The 24,781-nt window shown below is 33.8% G+C and overlaps 2 protein-coding genes across 4 annotated transcripts in view; one reads left to right on the top strand and one right to left on the bottom strand.

Annotated features, from left to right (window-relative positions):
• Positions 1-216: 216 nt before the first annotated feature.
• LOC132564471 (uncharacterized) lies at positions 217-13,397 on the top strand. Of its 3 annotated transcripts, none has more exons than XM_060229123.1 (8): positions 217-283; positions 2,665-3,799; positions 4,252-4,312; positions 4,995-5,182; positions 5,510-6,783; positions 7,742-7,850; positions 8,080-8,249; positions 9,389-13,397. In XM_060229123.1, exons 2-8 carry the CDS (start codon positions 2,680-2,682, stop codon positions 11,237-11,239), a joined length of 4,773 nt encoding a protein of 1,590 aa, XP_060085106.1. In that variant the 5' UTR covers positions 217-283; positions 2,665-2,679; the 3' UTR covers positions 11,240-13,397. The 3 variants fall into 3 exon arrangements, with proteins under 3 accessions (XP_060085106.1, XP_060085108.1, XP_060085107.1); XM_060229125.1 differs by having other exon boundaries at positions 7,745-7,850; XM_060229124.1 differs by lacking the exon at positions 217-283 and adding an exon at positions 644-723.
• A 2,865-nt stretch (positions 13,398-16,262) lies between these two features.
• The window catches only part of LOC132564461 (intermembrane lipid transfer protein VPS13D-like), a 59,796-nt gene continuing 51,277 nt past the window's right edge, over positions 16,263-24,781 (bottom strand). The window contains exons 71-75 of the mRNA XM_060229114.1: positions 24,533-24,736; positions 22,962-23,215; positions 22,347-22,510; positions 21,828-21,943; positions 16,263-21,288 (exon numbers count right to left, since the gene is read on the bottom strand). Coding sequence (XP_060085097.1) covers positions 21,199-21,288; positions 21,828-21,943; positions 22,347-22,510; positions 22,962-23,215; positions 24,533-24,736 — 828 coding nt within the window. The 3' untranslated portion in view covers positions 16,263-21,198. The remainder of the gene's footprint in view (positions 21,289-21,827; positions 21,944-22,346; positions 22,511-22,961; positions 23,216-24,532; positions 24,737-24,781) is intronic.

Here is a 24,781-nt window from a genome sequence, read left to right on the forward strand (position 1 = left end):
ACCTCATAACTGAACACGGATTAAACATCATAAGTAAGAAGTAAGGACGACCTTTAACTATAATGAAATTTAACAAAACATTTTCATTTTCTCAATAACATTTTAACCAATCATATTCGTCCTTTCACTTCACTTCACAACTAACTGAACAGCACAGCGATTCCCGCGTCACTTAATGAAGATAACAAGTTCAACGGTTAATATACCGTAATGTAGTTGGTTTAATATTTATCAGAATATAAGGAAATTCACAGACGAAAGGCTGTTAGTGAAAATTATATGGGTAGGTACTACGGCGTCTGCTTCGCAGTGTCAATCTCCTTACATGGAAAGCACAATCAGTCGTCCATATTGAATTTTCTTCCTCCCCACAGAAGATTTCCGCACCGACCAACAAGTTTACATTTCGACAAAATAGTGCTATCACTTCATTTTAAACAATTTAACCATCTTGTTACGTTCAATAAAACTTTGTTGTGGATGAGCATTGGTTTAAGCGAAAAGGCGATTTCAACTGGCTCTTTGTTGAGCGTCTGTCGCTTTTTAATGACGTAAAAATGATTGTCATACGGCCTTACTCAACGATAAACTAACGACATACACCTGATCTAACGCAAGATAATGAATCGACCAACTAACAGTCTCTTCTATCTTACGTATCACAATTATAGGTCTCCATGTACGGGTAACGTCATACCATATTTTCCAGTCGGAGGAATACGAGTAAGATTTTGTCCCTAAATATTGTATTATGAAAATTGTTTTCAAAATTCTTCTGTTGAAAACATACGCAAAGGAGCGTGCATAAAGTGTGTTCCATTCATATGTTAAAGTGTGTAAGTCCGAAGATAATACTATATCCAATTCATCCTTAGCAATAGGAATAAATTAATGACAAGTGACATCAGGGCTCATGTTAGTGGCTTCGGTATTAGCGACAGGATTTACCAGTCACAGTTGCAGGTTTATAGACCATATTCATGTTAAATAGACTGGACACAAAAAAGTTAAGTATTATAAATATGTGTCATTTTTTTCTGTCATTGAAAAAAATTGTGCTTGACACTCCTTGATCTTTGTTTTATCACCAATGTATGCAATATAACTTTTCGGGAACAATTTGCCTGTGCAACCTACAGTAAACGTGGGTAAGACCCTTTGTAACACAGGATTAAAATCAAACTGTCAGTTGTTGTTTTATTGAAAGTTGACCATGATTTTGTACTGACGGACGACAATGCTCTACCAAACTGAGCTGGACTTGAGAATGAGTACCTTATAGCAGAAACTATCAAGCATTTCCTGCCGTATGGACTGTTCTGGTTATTCATCGAACTCTAACCCAATTGACCATGTATGAAACATGTTACAGAAATGCATTATCAATCTTCCATGGCTTCCTGTCAACCTACAGGAGCTTGTTTATGCTCTTTGTCAAGAATGGCCCCATATTCCACAAATGACTATACAGCCCCCAATTCACAGCATGCCGGGCTGATGTTGTGCCATTATTAGGGCCAATGGAGGACACACTCACTATTGATAGTGTTGCTGAACCCAGTGAAGCATTTTGAATTTTCAGAGTCATTGGGACTTTATCTTTGTTTTAGAGGAATATGAACTCTGAATCATACATGATACACTTGAATGAAATTTATTTAATGTGGGTCAAAATTGTTTTCTTATTGTTTGGCTTTTCTTTTGTATCTCATATTCCAAAAGTTTTTGCCCTTTAATAAATGTATCTTTAAAAAGTAACCCCTAACTTTTTGTGCCCAGTGTAAGTAATAATAATCTTTGGACTCTATAAGGTTAATGTCTGGTTCCAACAATGGACATCAGGTAACTGTCATTTTATCAGGAAGCTTTGAACTGACCCAGTTTGGCTCATTGGTTTTTATCAAAGAAAGAGTCAACTTCAAGTGCCAGACAAATATGAGTACAAATTAAACTCTTCTTGATTACAAAGTTGTCTTTTATTATCCCTACTGTCTGATACATTATCAGGTCATGGAAAACCACAAATTTGCATGTAATAACTAAAATGGCCTATAATATATCATTTGGGATCTGGATTTGTCACTAAAATTAGCTGAAACTGTTTAAACAGTAATTGGATCATTATATTATTGAAAGTCGCATAAATTTATGTTAAATTATGTTTTACAAAAAGATGATTATTAGAAGCGCTGGGTACTCAGAAACTTGATGTAGCTTAATAACTGTACTATCTTAACATAGGCTATATAGGCTGGAAGTACTGCATCTGTTTTCATTACTTTCCCACTTGCAAATGTATTTTATATTTACAGTTGTATGATGTTTCATGACTAAATGGATGTGCCTTGGCCAAAAAAAATGAAAAAAATAAAATTTTGAAGTAATTTCGGCTAATTAATCCATACCCAGTTCGCATATAATTGCCCAGTTTGTGTATTATACATAAATGTGTAGTTTTTCCCAACCTTTATATCCTTATTATCCCCTTTTATACATATGATGGCAATGCAATATCGACTACAAAGAATTTGAATTATTTTTTTATCCATTTAAGAATCTTCCTTTCCTTTGTTTTTTTTACAGTTCAAAGCTTATAGTTGCTTTTGTTTCAGTTGATACAAAAAGTATTGCAAAAGAATAAATTTTTTTATTTTGTTTTTGAAGGGTTTGTAGTACAAGATGCCTGCCACAAGGAACCACTCACCGCAAGTCACTGGGAGGGTGACTCGAAATGCTTCTCCACGACAATCGGACCAAAGTCGTCCAGATTCTAGAACCAGGCAGGCTTCACCAAGAGGAACTGAGAAAAAAGAAACAAAGAATGTATCTCTACGAATTCAAGGGAAAGATAAAACCACAGAGATCCAGTCAAAATCATCAGTGAAGAAAAAAGACAAATCTGAACAAAATGGTAATGTCAAATTGACAAATGAAAAATCTGAGTTTAAATCAAATGATGCCAGTAAAATTCAGTCGAAAAGTGACAATAGGGCAAATACAAAAGTTCTGAAGAATGACTCGATTTCAAATACTGGCAGAACATCACGAAATCGTGGTTCACTAGAGGGTAATATAATGGTCAGACATGAGAGGGAAGAAAAAGAAGACCAGGCAACAGATGACAGAACTAAAAGGCGGTCAACAAGAAAGTCTGTAGAAGAACTTGAATTGCCGGTAGCAGCTGCAAACTCAAAAGTGATTGAACGTCCAGCAAGCAGACGGTCGATCAAAGAAGCAAAAGATGCAGATATCTTGAATCAAGTTTTGTCTGCAAAGGAAAAAGTAAACAGTGCAGCAAATAAGGAAGCTGTGTTAGAAAGACTGGACAAGGGATCGAAAGTAAGAGAAAGTGAGTTGGAAAACCAGCAGTGTGATGATGTGTCTAATCAGAGTACAAAAAGCAAGACAACAGCTAAGGTCAATAATACTCAACACAAAATAGCATCAGGGAAGAACAGGGTTCCTGAGGAACAGACGTCAGAAGCAATGGAAACTTCAACAAAATCAAAGATATCAGTATCAAATGAAAGTGACGAAGAAAATATTGGCAAGAGGAGAGGACAAAAGAGACCTAATGCTGATAACATTCCTGACAGAGAGGAAACAAAGAGAAAAAAGGTCAGTGAGGATAAAGATATAGATGGTGAAGGAAAGAAAGGGTCAGGGAAGACTACAGTTACACTGTCTGGTGATGATACATTTTCACCCAGGAGAAGTGGCAGAGGGTTGGTTCCCAACCGACGTTTTAAAGACATGGAGATGAACTTCAGTCCTGCAAGCAAACGGCGTCAAAGTGCTGGTAAGAACTTCTTTGTTGTGTGTGAACCAGTGCATTATATATATCATATAGAAAATTATTGTCGTGACTTTCATAATTTCTATTTATGATTTAACCAAGTAGCATTCTCATTATAGATTCCTTTTTTTGGAAATAAAACAATATGAAGAAGTTTATTGAGAACCAATGAATACTTATAAAGAAAATACCAACATGTCAACTTAATCTTAATCAAAATTCAATAAAACTAGGGCAAACTTTGAACAAAAGAAATATTTACATGTACAGAGACTCCTGAAAAAATTACGCAGAGAATAGGACTAAGTGTTCCAGAAGGATAAGCATCTTTTGCTCCATTGAAAACACCCTACACGTAAATCTACATATGAAATTTACACTGATCATTTCATATTGCTATTCACATGTCTCGTGCTGAGTAATTATGGTGATGTAAAAAAATGTTGTCTTTTCAGATGCAGATGCTGACAAATCAAAATCAAGATCATCAGCAAAGAAGAAAGCCAAGGACAAAGAGTAAGCTGAAATGTGATTAGTGCAATATATTTGTATTGTTTCTGACCTTTGCTGCTTTCAGTTCCTTCCATAAATCAAACATACTTCTAGTACTTTATCTAATAATATTCTGATTCAGTAGAATCTTGCTAAGCTGTTGTAGACAATACCTTTGTTTCAAAGATGATCCTAACATTCTTTGGTTTATTATCTAAAAAATGGAAACTTAGTATTGAACAGTGATCATTTAGCCTGGTAACTTTTTAACATTTTTGTGATGTTAGACTTATCAGTATTATATATATTATAAAACCATAAACGTTTGGGGGCACTAGCAGCCCTAAACATCAGCTGTGACTCAAAGTCAGGAGAATGGGCTTATATGAAAATGATATAGATTTTGTTAAGATTTCTATTGATAATTTATAGATAAAAAGATTTTGAAAGATGATTTTGAAAACAGTTTTTAATTGCTGTTTGTGTTAAAGATAAATATCTGAAATTATATTTGTACTATCCTGATGAATCTCATAGGTATGGATGGGCTTATTACCAGGCATGGACTTATTGCAAGGATAGATATAGAAATTTCATCAGAAAAAGCAAACAATTGAAGGACAGTTAAAAAGGTAGAGATTTTTATTTTTAAAATTTTGTAACATGTTACAACTGTAATGAATTATTATATGATATCTTTTCCCAGCATCAAACTTGCACCTGTAGTTTTATCAAAATCTGGAATGGACATTCACACTGACCAGTCGGAGAGGAAAGATGATCACATTAGGGCTGAAGTGGACAAGACTGACCACCAGGATGTGGTGATGGAGACGGTGGACACTAACTGGATTGAGGAAGAAGTTGTACCTGTTAACAGAGAAATTGTTATACGTATGTACATCTGTGAAATGTTTTTAAAGTTTGAATCTTTTGATTACTTCATATTGTTTAAAATACTAAATCTTTCTGAATGAAGAAAGTGTTTTAGTAATCTGTAGGAAGCGTTAAAAATCGAAAAATATAATATGTCATGTTTGATTTGAAACAAGTCTAGTAGCTCAATACATTAACTTTGAATAAAAGAAGCATTCAGAGGTAATTCTACAGAACAGCAATAAATACATATGGGCTTATTTCCAGGCATGAGTTTATTGCAAGAGAAAAATATGATGCATGCTTCCTTTATAGCTACCTAATTTGTAACATATTATGTTGTAGAGCCCATTGAGGAGGATACAAGGACTGTCACTGTGATAGTTGAACAAGACCCTACAGAGCATGCTCTCTCCAAGGAGCAAAACACTACCCTTGACAGATCAGAAGCATTTGTGAGTGAGGAAAATTTAGAAAACATTGCCCAGCAAACTATGACTCTGCTGATAAGAGAAAATGAGTTAGGCAGCTCTGGAGAAAATTTTATGGTAACCACTTTATCTGAAGACATGAATGAATCGCAGACTCCTTCCTCTGGTGAAACACATGGAGTACAAGTTGATTCAGGTATTGAGGAAATGGTCATAGAGGCTACAGTAGAAGAGACAAGTTTAGCTGCTGGTGTGGAGAAGGCTGCATTGGAGGCTACTGTGACGGAGACTACCATGGAGACTGGTGTGACAGACACTGCCATGGAGACTGGTGTGACGGACACTGCCATAGAAGATGGAGTTACAGGGACTACCATTGAGGCTACCGGGACAGAGGCTGCCATTGAGGCTAGTGTGATGGCGACTGCCATGGTGACTACAATGACAGAGACTGCCACTGAGATTTCTCAGGAGGCTACTGCAGACGTTACCACGGAAACTCCAAACAAGGAATTTGTAGCAACTGTTAGCAAAGAGACAGATGCTCATCTTGTAACTGGCAAAGAAGTACTGGTGCAAAGGAAAGAAAATGAGGATATGTCTATGACTAATAATGATAAAGCAACTGAAATAGAACAACCTGACCAAACTGTCAAGAACCTAGAAGGTTACAAACTGATACGATTGCAAGACATGGTTCAGGAATTGGGTACAAATGCTAAGGCATCTGAACTTTCAGCAACTGCTGTCACTAACTTAGATAAAGACGTTGATGAGGATATAATTCGGAAAATTTTATTATCCAATAAGACTTTCAAAGATACAGATGAAATAGAAATTCAATTCATTGGAGGTGATTCTCAGGAGGAAGTTAATGAGACAAACATATTGTCAGAGAAAATAATTTCAATGAGAAACTTAACCAAGAGTAGTAACGTATCAACAATTTCTACGCAGACACCAATTATTTCAAGTCGAGTTGCTAATCTTCCTGGAAAAGAGAAAAAAGCAGCGCAAGCATCGCCATCCAAAATCAAGACAATTCGGGTCAATATACAGCGCCCTGATGGGGTAGAGGAGACCAAAGAACTGGACACAGAGGAAGGAAAACCACAGGAGTTCGTGATTGTCCACCTCCCTGAAGGCACTAAGGTTACAAGGCCACAGGTCAAGGATGACAAGAATGAGGTAACTATCAATGTATCAAAGTCTGATTAGCTTAACATTGGTAATCTGTTATTTTTGTCTGGTTAGTTTAACATTGGAAATCTGTTATTTTTGTCTGGTTAGCTTAACATTGGTAATCTGTTATTTTTGTCAGGTTAGCTTAACATTGGTAATCTGGTATTTTTGTTTGGTTAGCTTAACATTGGTAATCTGTTATTTTTGTCTGGTTAGCTTAACATTGATAATCTGTTATTTTTGTCTGGTTAGCTTAACATTGGTAATCTGTTATTTTTGTCAGGTTAGCTTAACATTGGTAATCTGGTATTTTTGTCTGGTTAGCTTAACATTGGTAATCTGTTATTTTTGTCAGGTTAGCTTAACATACTGCCAACAGAAATTCGATTTAGGTTTCTTGTCTTCAAATGATTATTTCCAATCTCTATAAATTTGAAGTCAGTTTTGAATTTCTGAAAATAGACTTGACAAATTTTTAGTGTTACATGTTTTTAATAATCAGGCCTTGGGTTACCTTCAGTGTTTTCTTCCACATGTATTAGAAACAATATCAATGCTATGGAAATATAAAATGGTAAAACTGGTTTCATAGATGTTGTAGAAGAAGTAAATTTACATTTTACAAAATCTTACTGTTTTGTTCCTCAAAAAGTGGAATTGTGGAGAGCTATATGTTGAGAACTTGCATATATACATTAATTTTGATTTCAGATATAGCTGAAACTTTTAAAAATTTTGCATTTGTTTTATTCATGTTCATTTCACCCTCAGAGGATCGATAAAAGTATTATATAAATGAACAAATTTTCATTCCCATCTTAACTTTGCTCTTCCTGTTCATTAATGAAAAGGGCGAAATTCAAATGGAGGCAGAAATTTCCCATTAAACAGTGTTCTTATATCTATAACAAATATGTATGTAGATTTTACTTTGACTATAGAAGTGGATTTCTATTTTGACAAGGAGACTGTGCCTTTTGACCAAACAGACGATGGTACATTTATCTGTGGCATATGTGATTATACCACACCAAAGAAGGCTAACTGGTACAAACACAAGAAAAAACACATGGGTAAGCTTACAGTGTTTAAACATTGACTATCACAGCTACTTTATTGCACCAGAATCAGATTTCACAAGTCTATAACCTAGCATTAGTGCCATAGTTTCAAGTGTAAGCATTTCAAACCTCAGAAAGTCTTGATTCATTTTGTAGTGATTTATTCACAGAAGTTTGTACTGTAACTACAGACAGAAGTCTTATGCTGTAAAGGGTACTGATAACTCATTGTATATTGTAGCTCAAAAGCCTCACTCCTGTAATAAGTGTGGGTACCAAGCAGCTACCAGCAGTAACCTCAAGCGACATCTGGCCATACATGACGACATTCGTGATTTCCAGTGTGACTTCTGTTTCATGACGTTCAGACAGAAAATACATCTAGAGAGGCATGTCAAATACAGACATGAGGTTTGTTTATAATCATATTATATTGAAAGGAAGATTGGAATGATCTGATCCAAATATGATAGTATACGTGTTGACAAAATTAACTTCCTTTTATTAAACCCTTTATTTGTTGTTTAGGATATAAACTAATCACTTTGTGTTTTTGTTTATGTGTCTTTTCGCAGCAAAAAGATTTTGCATTGTGTCTTCTAAACGAGTACTTGATTATATCTTGGGGTCAAAGGTCAGGGGTCATAGATCCCATTTTAACTCTTGTAAAAAAATACATACTTTTATATAATATATATTTCCTAAATCCATGACTGAATTGTGTTGACACATGCACCATATTTTTATATCATCAAGTTCTACACCTTATTAAATTTCCATGGTGAAGATTATGATAAAATAGTCAAAGGTCACTCCTGACTGTGACCTGATAAAGTAGTCAAAGGTCACACTAGACTGTGACCTGGTAAAGTAGTCAAAGGTCACATCTGATAGTGACCTGGTACAGTAATCAAAGATCATACTTGAAGGTAACCTTGTAAAGTGGTCAAAGGTCACACTTAACAGTGACCTGGTTAAGGGTCAAAAGTCATACTTGGACAGTGACCTAGTTAGGTGGTCAAAGGTCACACTTGACTACTTTTGAAATAAAAAGTTGATGTTTAAGATATGTCATGAACTCTTACACTAGCAGATTTTGTTCCTTGTGATACCATGATATCACATAATCTGATTTTCATGGTCATCAGTATTCTTTTTTTAATCAGTCGAAGGAATATTACTGTTACTGGACAATCTCACCAACACCATGTCCTGAAGGGGTTAAGAGATATTTCCAGCTCAGTGTGTGTCTTCTAAACAGTCTTTCCAAAGTCATTGCCTTGTGTTTATATATTTTGATATTTGATTACTTCTTTATTTCACAGAGTTAATGAGAGAGAAAGGTTTTATGAATATCAATAATTTTTGTGAAATTAAAATCTTCTGAATTTATTCTTGAAGAAATTAAGAAACACAGAAACACACTGAGTGATACTTGAGTGTTAACTGATTTACGGAAGAGTGATATGAAAAATGTCCAGCTGTAGGGTACTTTTATTTGAAAATGGTTTTTATGTATTACTTTCATGTGTGTAATACTTCTGTTATAGGTAAAGAAAGTTAAGTGCCCCCTGTGTGACTATGTATGTGCCAATGAAAATCCTGATCTAAAGGTCCACATCAAGAGGAGGCATCTTCCACAGGATTCTCAGGAAGGCAGTGTCCGTGCCTTCTCTTGTGAGGAGTGTGGTGCAATGGCTGTCAACAGAAAGGATCTAAAACAGCACATGAAGTTTCACAGGAAGGGCCCAGAGCTGAAGCTGTACTGTGAACACTGTAGTTTTGTGACAGACTGTGAAAGTCGTTTGAGGCGACATATGTTTATACATACTAATGAAAAACCATTCCAATGTGGTTTGTGTGATTACCGAGGCACACAAAAAGAACATGTCCTTCGCCACATGAAGTCACAGCACCATATTGACATACAGAAGAAGGGTCGCAGCTCCGATGAGGCTTCGGTGGATGGTTCGACAGATTCCAGAGATCTTCTCCTTGACAAGAAACCATACAAGACAGACTACAGCAGCCAGGAAAAGATATTTGCATGTAACCATTGTACAATGAAATTTGCAAAACTTTTAAATCTGTATAAGCATTTACATGCACAGCACAAGGCGATACTGCCTGAACAGGGAGAAGATGAATATTTGTGTGTAGTATGTGACTACAGAACAGGAAGTAAAAAGAACTTGTTAGTCCACATGCGCAAACACAATGTGCAGGATCAAACTCCACCGTCACATGTTTACTCCTGTGTATTGTGCAGGTATATGAATCCAAAGCGCAGAAATCTTTTCCAACACATGAAAAAGAAACATAATATAGAGATTGTAATGAGAGATGATGGTTCGACAAGTTGTTTCCTCACTGACAGCAATTCCACTGTTTCGGGTAAAGATGATAGTGTCCAAAACATTCTGACTGTTGGCGATATTGTCACCACCACAACTGACGACTCACAGTTACAGATTGTGATGGATGCGTGTGAAAAGAGTGCTGTTCAGGTGCAAAATGTGATAAATATAGAGGATATAGCAAATTGTGTGTCCAACCCCCAATCTAACGGGAACAATATAATCATCTTAGAACAGGGTCAATCTAATACATTCGTACAACATGAAGCTGCTGAGGCCATTGAAGGACTCCAAGCTCTTGCAGAACAACCCGGCATCATGGAAAGCCAGGAAGTCATTGCAGACCCTGACTCTCAGGCATTAAATGTGGAAGAGGTGCAGACCTCTAAAGGTCTCGGTGAAAACATCATGGAAACAGAAATTGTTACCATGGAAACAGAAATATTAAAGTCATTTCAGCAAGAAAATGTTCCAGAAACGAAAAAAGAAAAAGAATCAGACATACAGTTATCAGAGGATCAGCTTATGAACTTGTCCTCTGGTGATTATGTTGAGATTAATGGGGAGATGTATAAGGTTGAAATATCAGCGGAGGAGGCAAATAATGGAGAGTTAGATAATAGGGTAACAGAAGGGGAGGAATTCACCCCAACTCTTGTTGAGGAATCACAAGAGCAGCACGTGGCAGTGTCAGACGAAAATGCATTCCAGGAGTTTGTTCAGCTGATGACAGAGTGTACAGATGACAGCCATACCACCTCCATAGCCAGTCATACTACAGGTACTAGTGAAGCATTGACAGATAGTCAGACAGAGAGCACAGCTTTACAGAGTGTTTCATCCGATTCCAATGCTAACAGCTCAGAGCAGGACAGTTTAACAGTTCTGGCTGAAATAACCAACGCAGCTTCAGAGGTTGAAACCGAGTTTATTACAATACAAGGCAGTGCTGTAATGGACCACACTGAGCCCTCTAATGTGATGACAGTGGTCAACAGCACTAGTGTGGATGAAGGGTCAGCAAGTGTAACAGAGAATCAATGAACTGGTGATGACATTGTTTAAATAGATTGAACAGTGGAACTCAAATGGAATACCAGTAAATTTATGTATCATTTAAAAAGCAAAAACTATTTGTAGAATAAATGATTTCATGAATTGGTTAAATAATTTTTTGTTCAAAATTGTCCTTTTATTGGATGTAAATAATGGGTGGCATGTTTTTTCCTGTTGATTACATAGTGCAGATGCAGGTTTTTAAATTTTTTTTTTCACTGAGTTTGGATGGAAATTTTGAAAGAAAATTGATGAATTGGGAAGGAATTTTCTTTAGTAAATTGGAAATTTTGGGAATTTGGCTTCATGAAAAGATTTTATTTGGGAATGGGACCCATTATTGGCCCCCAAAACCCTTGAAAAAAGCTTTGGGTGAAATTTCTTTGAAAATAATATATTTATCCGGCAATAAATCCATATCTACAAATAAGACCACCCATATTTTTTAGTGTTTGACAGGATTGATATAAATATTATTTCATGAAGCTCATTCCCTAAGTTATATATTCATACCCTAAGGTTACTGCACTGTAAAAGGGGTGTATGATATTGTATATTTATAGATATAACCGTCATTTGAAATGTTTATTCCGCCATTCAGGTTTGTGCAGTTTTGGATTTCAGGAAGTTTCATGGCAGCACCTATGCAGAAGAACGTTGAAAAAAAAAAAAAGAAAAAAAATATACATATATATATATATTTTAAATACTGATAGCTGTTTACCGTAGATATATGAAAGACAATTCCTAATGTTAGAACTAATTTTGAATTGAAGTAAAGGCGCATGTGTTGACATTATAAATGGCAATTAAATGGCCTGATGTTTTCTAGTCACAGGACATATTCTGTACAGTGAAATAATTGATCAGGATACCTGTTCTTTAAAAAAGATATTATATATACAGATATCAGACGATTCTTTCTTTCTGCCCTCAGGATGCTAACCGTTCAATTTAATTGCAATTTGTGTTTTCAATTTGAAAGTGAATTTCGGGTGTAATTTACATTATCAGTGTTAACATGAAAAGAAATCAAAATTGATAATGTTTATGTAATTAAAAGTTTTAAAACACATTTGTGAATGATTATGATTATTTCATGTTAAAGCAGGAATGTGATGAAGGATTTTAAAAAATCACCAAAAATGTTAGGAAATGTATCTGTCGTCATTGAGAACACGTAACTGCAACATCTGTTTCAACACATCCTCACTTCTTTCATTTTCAAACCGTTTCAAGATTTAACCAGAGTTATTTTTTTGTTTTCAGTTTGATTGATATGTTCCACATTTCTTGTTTTTAATGATACCAAACACCTAGAGCTACTCTTGATTTAAAACATGGTAAATTGGGGTCACTTGTAACCAACACTGCAAGAGGTCACAGACTTTACAGGTTTTCTTTTTTTTTCTTTGAATAGGTAAAAAAAAATATTTTGTATAAGAAATCAAGCTGGCCACACATCTTCTCTCATCTATTAATATTTTCTCTGGAGAAGATCCAGATCTGGCAGATGCAGAATGATTTTATGTTTCTGTGAAATCATTAATTTTTGTGAGGTTATTATTTTCATTCATTTGTCGGTACTCTTTAATCAACAAATTCGTAATGTCCAAAGAACTGTTGAAATTAATATAAGCAGATTTACTGTGCTATATTTAACCATGAAATCAAGTGTCTTCAGAATATTGATTTTTTTGTAAAAGAATGAAGATAGAGACCCACAGAAATATCTGAGATTACTAAAGGTTATTTTGGGGATTTGAAGAATGGAATATGCTCTTTATAATCTCTCTTTCATTGTGTATCATTACACTGCTCAAGTTTGTTCTTAATATATTACATTAAGAAATAACATCTGGAATTACAGAAAATCACTTCACGAGATTTTGTCTTTTGATTCATTGACTTCATAAATATTGTTAGTTTGTCAACTTTGTCTGCATTTAAAGAGAAATTAAGTTCAATATAAAGAGTGTGTAATGCTATCATGACTTATATCTAACCTAGTCCTGCTATGAGATTTATTTTTTTTGTATGTTCTTCTTTCAAGTGTTTTCCTAAGGAATTTGCGTGTTTTTTTAAAAAAATGAAACCGTTATTTATACATTAACTCATTGTTGAAAGTCAATAAAATTTAAATGAACTATGGTTGTTTTTTTTTTTTTATAACTTATATGAACATACCTCATATGAGTTCATGTTTCAGAGGTCAAGGGTCAAGGGTAGTATTACTCTTTATACAAATCATCAATTCATTCGGTGAAATTTTCCTGATAACTTCATTTCATGGGAGAGTTTTGATCAAACTTTATTTTAAGAATACTTTGTCGATGTTCCATTTCTAGGTCAAGGTCAAAGTCACCATTATACCATTTGTAGAGATTAGTCAGCCAGTTATACTCGTGGCATATAATGCCTTACAAATATTTTCTAATTTGAGATATTGATGGTTTGTATTGTAAGGTCAAAGGAGAAATTTTGTAAGAAGTTAAGAAGGAATTTGACCTCTTTGGATTCAATGTGTAACTCACAAATTTTTTGAGATTTGCATGTGATTAAATTTTATGAAGATGGTACATGATAACAAAGGACCAGGGATTACTTTAGATGTCTGTCAATCAACATGCCAGAGCTTCACATATGGACATGTGATCATATAATAGATACTTGGAATTGAAAAATGCATTGTATAATCTATAGTATTTGATCTTCATTACAAACAATAATAATCTATTCATCTACATTACACTCAGAATTAAACTGGATATGTTTGAAAGATGTTGATGCACCAAGAGAAAGCCTCACATCAAGGCTATAAGCAAATATGTGGGCTGACATTCAAGTGAAAGACATTTTTGCAGTATATCAATGTGGGTCAACACTCCAGAGGTTGTCAAGTAATTCAGACAAACTGAAAGTTCAACAACTTTAGCAAATATTGACCGACTTTGTCAGTCCCATGTCGTCTTGCATAGCTATAGACTTGAGCCATTATTGAACTGATCTGAAATATCATTGATGTAAAACAGTCTATCACATTTTGACCTGATGGTAATGTTACTTGATTGAAACTAAAAAATGACCTATTTCAAAATTTTTGCAAATCTCTTAGCTCTTGCAAATGTTGGCTTAAATCTGACAAAAATAATTTGGCAGAAATGTATCTATATTAAGCCCACCATCATCATTAATCAAAACACCCTTCGTCAGTCTGGCTATAAACAATTCTTTTATCGCTATTTCTGGAGAAGCACAAGATAAATCGCTCTCATATTTTCCAAAAAATTTCCATCCAATTACTGTCAGTGATATTTTAAGAACATAATTTCCATATACAGATTTATGTCCTTAAAACAAATACATAACCAGAAAAAACAACCCTCTTTAACCAAGGAAAAACACTTCATAACATGTATACAATTCTGAAGAACTCTCTATCTAACAGGTAAAAATCAACCATTTCTATACATTTCTTTTTGTCCAATGGTAAATGTTTATCAATATTTTTTAACATTTTGTCAAATTGTCCACATTTACCAATATTTAACACCTTGTTGTCAAACAGTCAACATTTATCAATATTTTGTAACCTTCATCAAATTGTCAACATTTACCAATAATTAATACCTTTTTGTCAAAAGGTCAACATTCATCAATATTTTATAACATTTTTTCCAAAGGTCAACATCTACACATATTTTCTATTTATCAATTATAAACCCTAAAATTGGCCTTGAACACCTACCTGGTATCCATTCTGTTTGACGAGCCAAAATTTTGAAAGTTTTTAGCACTTGTTCAAAATGCTAATGGTAAACAAAATTCATTACAACATATGTTGAATGTCTGTCGCTATCACTGTATCTTTATATGACTTTGTAGGTGACATTTGATAGACCAAACCTCTTACCACAGACACCCCATATATATAACTTTTCTTTTCTGTATGTTTTATGTAATGAAATATGGGCATAATTTCTGACTTTGACTTTTGGTCTCGTGGTATTGTATCCAGCTCAACTTTTCTCCAAATGTCGATCAGGATCTACCATGAACACAATTCTGACAAAGCATTTTTCCATTTCAACTTGTGGCTTGAACTTTTGGTCACATGACATCTTACTCGACTCAGATAAACTTTTCTTCAAAATGTTAAAAGTTTCAAGAAGTTGAGGAAACAAAATTTGATCTCTGGCCTAAAACCCTGACCTTATTAGTTTGTCATAGGACCATTCACATGAGGATTAACTCACTTCTTTTCTGATTCAAACTGATTTTCTCTCAGGAATATGCATGTGAAACATAATATCAAAAGACTTCTAAAACATATTACATGCACTAATGAATTTTCAAATTTCCAGATAATATAGCAGTGGTATTATTGTGTTAAAAACAAATTCATTTGGAGACTTCATGACTATATTTTAACTATCATCATGACAAATAAAAACACTTCAACAATTAGCCCTTGTTGTTTATTGACAATCCACATTTCAATTAAAATATGTTTCATAATTGATAATAATCACATTGGTGAATCACAGTTACGGTTTTCTGCATACAACACTGCACATACATTTAAATGTGCTTCATTTCACGACATGATGGCACATACACTGGGCAACAATGATCAAAACACAAACATGGGACTTTAGAAAACAATATTTGAACAATAGAACCTCTTAAATCTGGAGTCAGATACTCTACAAAATTTTCAGACTCATTTTGAAACATTCTGTATAACTTACAGTGCTCTTTATTATTTTTGTGAGAGGATTGTTCGATACAAGATAGAAGACAGACAAAAAATATACATGTACACCTCTCTCTTTCTCTCTTCTTCCCTCAATCCCCTCCAATGCAAATCTGAAATACATTCTCGTTTTTAATTGCATCTAAATATGAAATGTAAAAGTAATTGTTTGAACAAATTGCCCCATAGAAAGAAGAATGTCACATCACTATGATATAGCTTACAAAGTTTAAAAGTGATTCATCAACTGGATCTTTATTTGTTGGTTTGGGTTTTTTTTTGAAAAATTGGATCTTTTTCCTTCATTTCTCTTCCTTCCTCTATTTTTGCCCTTAATTATATGAAATTTAAAATTTTAAGAATGGTGAAAGTAATATTTAATTACCAAATCCAAAATGATTCCCTCTCTGCCATTTTGTTTTTCTGATCAGTTCCACAATTAAAACGGCACCACTAGGAAAAGTGCGGAACCTACACATGAAATTTGAAAAAGATCTATCAATGGACAAAGATGCAGGATGATTTGAATAGCCAACAATTTCATAATGGTGGGCTGAAAACTGAGGAAAGATATCTATGACTATAATTAAAATACTGAAACTAAACAAATGAGTAATTCTTGGAAAAGTTGTCAATCTAAAATGTCTAAGGAAAATACAGCTAGATGTGATGATGGCACAAAAATTAAAAAAGAAAAATGAGATTTCTAGACAAAACATAAATGCTGTAAAAATACTTTTTAAATTTTTCAATTAAGAAGGCTGTTCAGAAACACACAACACGAGATCACAAAGCCTATTAAGTATAAAAGGAATTGGTTGAAATATAGGAAAGAAGATCTCCAGAAAGGGCAATTACTCCTCAAAAACTCAAAATGTCTTACAGGAAAACAAATGTCATGGTTTTAACGCCCACCGAGGTTAAAAGAGATCCCTTGTAATCTAAGAGATAATCTACAGAAATAGAAGTTTATGGTAGATAGGAAAAGGAAGATGGACAACACCATAGCATATTACCTCCCTCCAAACTTTATGACATATTTCTGACAAAAAACGACCTCCATGTACAAATCTGTATTTTCCATTAAAGGATAAGAGTCATTTTTCACTTTTCCATACCCAGTAGCTAAAACTGCACAGTCAAATTATTATAATCATTATCTAAAATATCATTGGTGGGTATTATTTGTGACGATGTTTTTTTTTTCTCTAATTTATAACAAATAAGAAAAAAAATCTTGGGTTTAAACTATCCTTTTAACAGTCACATGAAAAAAATTAACATCTCTATATACTTGACAAAATGCAGCAAAATGAACACAATATCTGAGCAAGTTTCTTCCTTATGAAAATGTGAAGTTTGAACAAATACAAGAAAACACTTCTAGTAAAAAAAATGATAAAATAAGGAGAGAGAAAAAATCTGTCTGAAACAAAACAATAAAGTGTCAAGTATTGCAAGGTGGAAAGACTTGCTAGCTGGACTAGTGATTTTCATGACAATATTTCATTATTTATAAATGAATACATAAACACACTATACAATAAAAATTACAGAAATTGATTCATTCTAGCACAAAATTTTTAAAAATCACAGCGACATGCACTCCACCACACACACACCCACACTCTACCACCACACACACACCCACACTATACCACCACACAAACCCTCATAGAGCACTGGAAGAAACCTTACAGTTCATTAGAATTTCTTATTATGTATTATCACATTTGTTATTTCACAAATTACAAGATACCATGGTAACAGGTTTGGAAATTTTAGTAACAGTAGACTAGATGGTCTGACATTTCTCATCACAATAGCCACACCAGGGAATGTACATATTTTGTAAAACACAAGTTAGACAAAAGCACATTTTTTCTTGTGGTTAGGAATGAAACAATTAATTTCTAACCTATTTTTCAGTCAGTTATTTATAAAGCATCATACAGATATTTTGACAGCAATAATAGGTATGGTATTTAAATGTAACTTATAAGAGTCTTTTGTACAGATACTTCAATTTGAAATTTTTAAGAAATGACATTCATTTTCACGAACATGCTAAATCTTATATTTTTCTTTCGAGGATGATTTTAAAACAGCCTTTAAAAAATCTTTACCCGTAGGGCTGTCCTACATAAGAACTTTAAACATTAAATAAATGTAAACACAAATTTGGTTAATATTTTTGGGCTTTTTTCATTGTGTATTTGTAATCCAAGATTTTGATTTCAGATTAAGTATAAATATATATCTCCAGTGCCAATCATGTTTGAAATTTGGTAAAATATTTATTTGAAAAAGAAAAATATATACAAGGACTGAATGTTGGAAAATAATTGTTGACATCTAGCAGACATTTGATGACACAAACTTTGTGGTTATGACAACAGTGACAACAATAATTATTGATAATGACAAGCAAAGAATGCTTTACCCATAGTGAACTGAACTTGGATTTGCTTGATTTCCTGTACATAACACACTGTATAACAGGTTTAATGTGCATCTTATTTTTGCTATATTCATGACATATGATGAACAAAAGAGTTGAATCCTAAATATACGTTCATCAGATTTCAGACCTTTTATACATTGTACTTGTACATCTCACAGCTTTATACAAGTAGCACCAAAGACCATTAGACGTATTTAAAACCAACTGAATGTGAAAACTGACATTCAGTATCATAATATTAGAGCTACACATAATTAATATACTTAATGATAGAGGATTGCAAATAATTGGTTTGCAAAATTACGTCATCCGATTATTAAACAAAATTTTGTTACCCAACCTGGTATTTAGGTAAATCTTGTTATTAAGGTATTGCGAAAATAACCTGTTACATATATGATTTTTTTTCTAATATACAGGATGTATTGGATACTTCTCATAATTACATACTGCTTAAAATGTTCATATATTATTTACATCATAATTACTTGATAAGACACCATTAAGAAAAAGTTGACAATACAGTTAAAATAATGATTGTTAGGTCAATAAACAACACAATACCTAGAGAGAATGAGATACCTTCTTAAATAAAAATGAAATTTACAATGAAATAATGATCACTAGTTTGTGAATTCTAAAACGGATAAAAATGGGAAGCATGTAAAGAAGCAGTAGTACTAATACTTCAGGAACACATTAGAAAATTGATTGTTAATTGGCAAAGTCATATAATTAAAACATAATAAAACAATTTAATTGGAGATACTAAGAAACACAAGGCTCATATGGTGTCAAGCAGAAAGCAGAACATAGAGAGGTTAAAATACACAAAAGCTGCCAAAAGAAAAGTCTATATATTCATGTACGCTGGTTATACATGTATTTATATAATTGTGTTACATCAATGGGGTGTTAGGAGACATTTCAACAGAAAAAAATCACAGAAAATTGTTTCAATACATTTGTTATGACAGAATCAAACAGCTATGTGACCAAGACATGCAAGAGAAGAAAGAATAATACATTTTATTGTGTAAAATTTTAACAAAAAGCAGGTCACAACCAGAAATTTTAAGAAAAAACTTATTCCAACAGCCCAGATTTGAAAAGTGAGACTAAGGTTATTTCATTTACTGTTGTTGAGTAATAGTATGTTCTTTGATTGATCTGACATTGTTTGATCCCTACAAACAATCTATGAAAATCCTCTTAGAATCGGGTAAATGGTTTTCAGCACAATTCAGCTCTTGACAGTAGTATTATATAATCATACACATGTATATATATATTGAATGCAAATATGTGTAGGAGATTTGCCAACCTCTCCCCACCCCCTAAAAAAAAAAAAAAAAACCTCAAAAATTTGCTGACGTGACAGGAGTTGTCCACAACTAGATTGGTATGATTGTACAAAGAAAGCAGAATCAACTTTCAGCTTAGTTTTCTTTATGATACAAAAGACAACAGGAGGCACTATAACCAGAGGTAATGGATGAAGGGACAGGGCATGTGAAAAATATAATGGATGACAGGACAGATTTTGTGAATATTTAACAGATGACGGGACAGAGTATGTGAAAAAATAATGGATGACAGGACAGATTTTGTGAATATTTAACAGATGACAGGACAGATTTTGTGAATATGTAACAGATGACAGGACAGATTTTGTGAATATGTAACAGATGACAGAGCACCTTATGAAACAGCAAAGGAATGTGATTATATACACTTGTGATCTCACACAGATATACTTACTCCACGATATCATGCACCAATAGTTGCACTTCTGACAGCACAGTAAATTACAGTCAGTGTCATCCATATGTCAAAAGACTGTCACTTGTATGCAATGTATACCCTGTATATTTAGCCCACACACGCAAATCATACAAAAATAACATATAATAACATAAGTATTCAGAAATTCAGAAAACATTCAAATATTTGACCTGTTTAAAATTCTACGAAAGTCAGAAATTGGAAGCTGCAGGATTCATTGGCCAGTGACAATCACATTCACCTACTGTTGCCCAAAAAATTATCAAAATTTGTTCTGACACAAAATGTGAAAAATTTCATTAATTTGTTCATTTCTTCACAAACAAAGTGCATCTGAAAAAGCTTGGCACACTGAAAATAGAACAAGAAAAATTGATCATGAAACTGTACAAATCACCCTTAATGTTCATAAATTGTAACACAGACAGTTTTTGGTCCGGGCTATCTACCATCAGTCGCACAGACTTGTTAAGTCTGTCACTTGACTTTGATCACACAGTCGTCCATCTCATTTCATGTATAAAATGTCATGAAAATATCACATTTGGCACGTATCACATTAAATGCATCTTATACATTTAAATATCTTCCTCTCAGCAATGTCACTATAATCTATTATGCTAAATTCATGTCTCCTCTTATACATCAAATGGAATTTTTTCGATAATGACAAATATCAATTTCAAAAATATCTAAGCCTTTGTTCAGAAAATTTTTCTCCATAAGATTCTCCTTTAGTCTGATTTCAGTGGAATAAAGAGCATTTATTAATACAATTTTAATCTGATGATTTCTAGGTCAAAATTTCACTACTGGTAGCTTTTCCTCCTCCAATTTTCTTGCACTTATATCACATCAATGTTGACTGTTAATGGTTCTGATATTTGGATCCCATAATCAATGGCTTCTTTATCATATCCACAGCTGAAGTTTATCAACTGGTTATTCATCTTCCTCGCCTCTATCCCCCTCAGATAATGTGTGTCGCTGCTCATCAAATAGGTTTCTGGCATAATTAATTTGTTGAGATACCTGTAAAAAAATTGTTGAATAAATACATCTTAAGTATGTTTACTTAAGTAGTAACATTTTTTATTTTTGTTTTCTTATTTTTATCAATCTTACAGCTTTTACAGCAAAACGGAGCAGGTAGAATAGAGAAAGCAATCTATTGTCCCCAAAACCTGGAGATTTCAGTGCCTGACACTCAGCTTCCCAATATATTCTATGATTTAAAATGAGTTATTTTTATGGGTAAAATTTGACTTTTTTTAAAATAAAAAGCTTGAAGCAAGGAGGATGCATTTTTCACAGAAGTTTTAACATGAAGTTTTGTTTCCTTATTAATTTTATTTTCATTGTATCTCATTTTTTTCACTGCTTTGCCTGATCATATTTGAATGCCTCTAAAAGAACAACCAGTTCAAAATGTCTTTGTTACAGAGACTTTTGGTGAAGAAAATGCCATAAATCTGTATATAATGGGACTAGAGATCTAAACTAAATATGTAGCATTGTCTCTTCTTTTTTTTACTCAGATTATTGATTTAAGTTTGCCTAGAGTTACTTGCCCTTTGAGCCATGTGCCTTTTATCACACCGGATCTGGGGTCGTTTTTGTGCCACCCCAGATGACCTCTCGCCACCATCATCACCCTGCTTGAAAAGCTCAATGTAAAATCTGTCGTCTGTAAAAGATTGATATCCACTGTCAGGATCAGTACACTTAAGGAGGTCAGCTTTATAACAAGACAAACTTTAAAACTAAGTTTAATATAGAAGATTTTTTCTCTCAAATAAAATTCATTTGCATTTCATTTAAAATTTATCTTAATATTAACAATTTAATAGCTAAACTGATGATGTAACCTCTATAGTTGATTATTTTTGATGTTGAAACCAAATGTTTCACTTATGATAATATATACTTAAGCACTCCTGAAGGAAATTTTCCAAACCGTTTTAATTCTGATCAACATATTTCTGCTAAACTGTTTGTTTCAATCATTTCAAAAATTCTAAATACATGAAATCTTTCGTAGTTTCATATTTTTTGAGTCACACATAAATTTAGAAGAAAATTGAACTTACTGTTCTCTGTGACTTTACATTCAACAATTTCTCGATGTGAGACTTGTAGCATGATGTTGTCAGGGTGTAGACGTCCTTTCCTCAGAAAGTACACGTGCTTACTTGTGATAAGGGCCTTCAGGCCCTCCTCCTTCCCAGATCGCACTTTCTCTAAGGCAATGAAACTAAGACAGAAGGAAGATTTAAAATGCACTGACATTTCAAATGTAGGACATAGATTATTTGTATTATAGCATTAAGTTACACTCACCAATTTATTTTCATGTATGACTTGTTTTCATGAATTTCGTAATTGAATCAAACATGGTAACACTGATTGCAGTGAATGAGAAAGGGAGAAGAAGCAATGGTTATGTTTTCTTTAGCATATAATTTCATTGAAGTTAATCATTGTGAACATGTAATGTGCAAAGAGTTACAAGTCGCCAAAGATATTTGGTTTATAGTATTACCAGCATATAACATAACACTGGAAAATAATGACAAAACATGCATATGATTCATATTTTCATTAATTGAAATGCAGATTAATAAAGTACTGTATATCCCCTTTCATTTTTATGGTGAAATAATTGTTCATAAGATCTTTTTACACCTCATAACACCTTAACTTACAATTCGTCCTGATTGTTTTTGTTGAACTTGTACATGAGTTCCTGTGACCTTGCCTGAAGATCAGAGAAAGATGGCAGTAGGCCACCAGGACCATGGCAACAACGTGGCCATCGGACACGATCAGGACACTTGTGGGAACTACTGCTACTTGTGTCCTTCACAGCATTGGCTGCTCCTGAGGCTAGATCAAGGACGCCTGCAACTGGCTTGGTTACAGTTCCAATCATACCTTTGCCAAATCCTGTGAATAGGCCCTGTAAATACATCAGGTGAGAAATCCTTAGACTATTTCTATTTAAACAAAACAGGAGAGAAATTTTGATGTGACGATGTGAAGTATACAGTTCTATATACCTGTATCTGAATATATGGAAACAATTTCGCACCAGTTCAGATGTAAAAAATGAAACAGAACAGACAGCAAATGAATATTCTCATCTTGTGTCCAATCAAAATTTTCACTTTTCAAAAACAGGAGTACACAGGGGGTTTTCATGAGGATTAAGATTATCTGGAAAAATACTGACATGGCTAGAGAGGTGACCCATATTATTGCTCAGTGGATTAAGGAATACAAAAATTAACCATTGCAGTGAATGGCAAGCAAGTTCTCCAATCTGTGACGAAGAGATAACAAGACAAAACTATTACCAGGGCCATACCTGTGTGTTAGCCTACAACCGGCATTGTCACTCTCAGATTACACATAATACATATTTCTGTTGCATTCCGTCAGTGATAGAAACATGCTTATTTTAGCATGTACATTGATGTAAGCTAAATAATGTGTTTTAGTTATGAACCAGTATCAAAACAACTAATTTTTTGTAGTGTTTGAAATAATGATTTTTTGAAAAAAAAGAAAAAAAAAAAACTGCCTTAGTGTCAGTAGCAATTTGGAATTACTTTTCCATCTAAAGCAATTTTTTGTGCATAACACTTGGCACCAAAAATCAATGTAAGGTAAGCACAGTTTAAACACAAAATAGTTCAGTTTGGATAGCACAATATTCAATCAATGTCGGAGGAATAATAGAAAACTGATACTTTGCTTCGAACAGAAAGACAAATGCTCACTAAATTTTTCTTTTATTATGCTCAACAAATTACAGTACATCTTCAAGACAATGGTCTTGATCATGCATTCTCTACACATCAGGCCACAGAATTACTCAACACTTTATCATCCCATGAGATATCAAAATGATAAAATTTGGCAATAATTATAAAATATGACTCAGATAAAGTAATATGGATGGATCAAATGTAAATATATAGTCCACACCATTAGCACCAGTGAACTATAATAAAAAACATTGGTGGTCCGAACACATCGTGGTAACACACTCGTTTTCACCTAGGCATTCGAGGTTTGATTCCCAGAAGGAATGTGAAAAGGTATGGGGCCATCTGCCAGACCATGTGAGTTTTCCTTGGGTACTCTGGTTCATGCACTTCCATCAAGGTCAACAAGAGTGATTAATAGCTTGTTTTGCAATTGCTGTAAAACTAATGATTTAAAATCTTATATTTATATTTGAAAGAAACATCAAATTCTTTGCTATACTCACTTCGACTCCCTCTTCTCTCACACCTTCGTAGGTTTGAGTGACAATACTGGTTAGTCCTCCATACAGCCCGTACCCAAAGCCTTTGATACCAGCCACAAGATGGCTGCCTCCGCCTCCGCTGTGAGTACGGATCTGGTCACGTGTATCGTTGTGCTTGGTGTCCATGTTGAGTGTCCCAACACCATCAGACAGGGATGTCACAAACTGAATTACAACCATCAAAATGTTTTCAAAATTTTAAAAACACAA

The sequence above is a fragment of the Ylistrum balloti genome, unplaced genomic scaffold, assembly GCF_031769215.1.
Source record: "Ylistrum balloti isolate Yb309-2 unplaced genomic scaffold, AGI_CSIRO_Ybal_v1 Utg372288, whole genome shotgun sequence".
Lineage (NCBI taxonomy): Eukaryota > Metazoa > Mollusca > Bivalvia > Pectinida > Pectinidae > Ylistrum > Ylistrum balloti.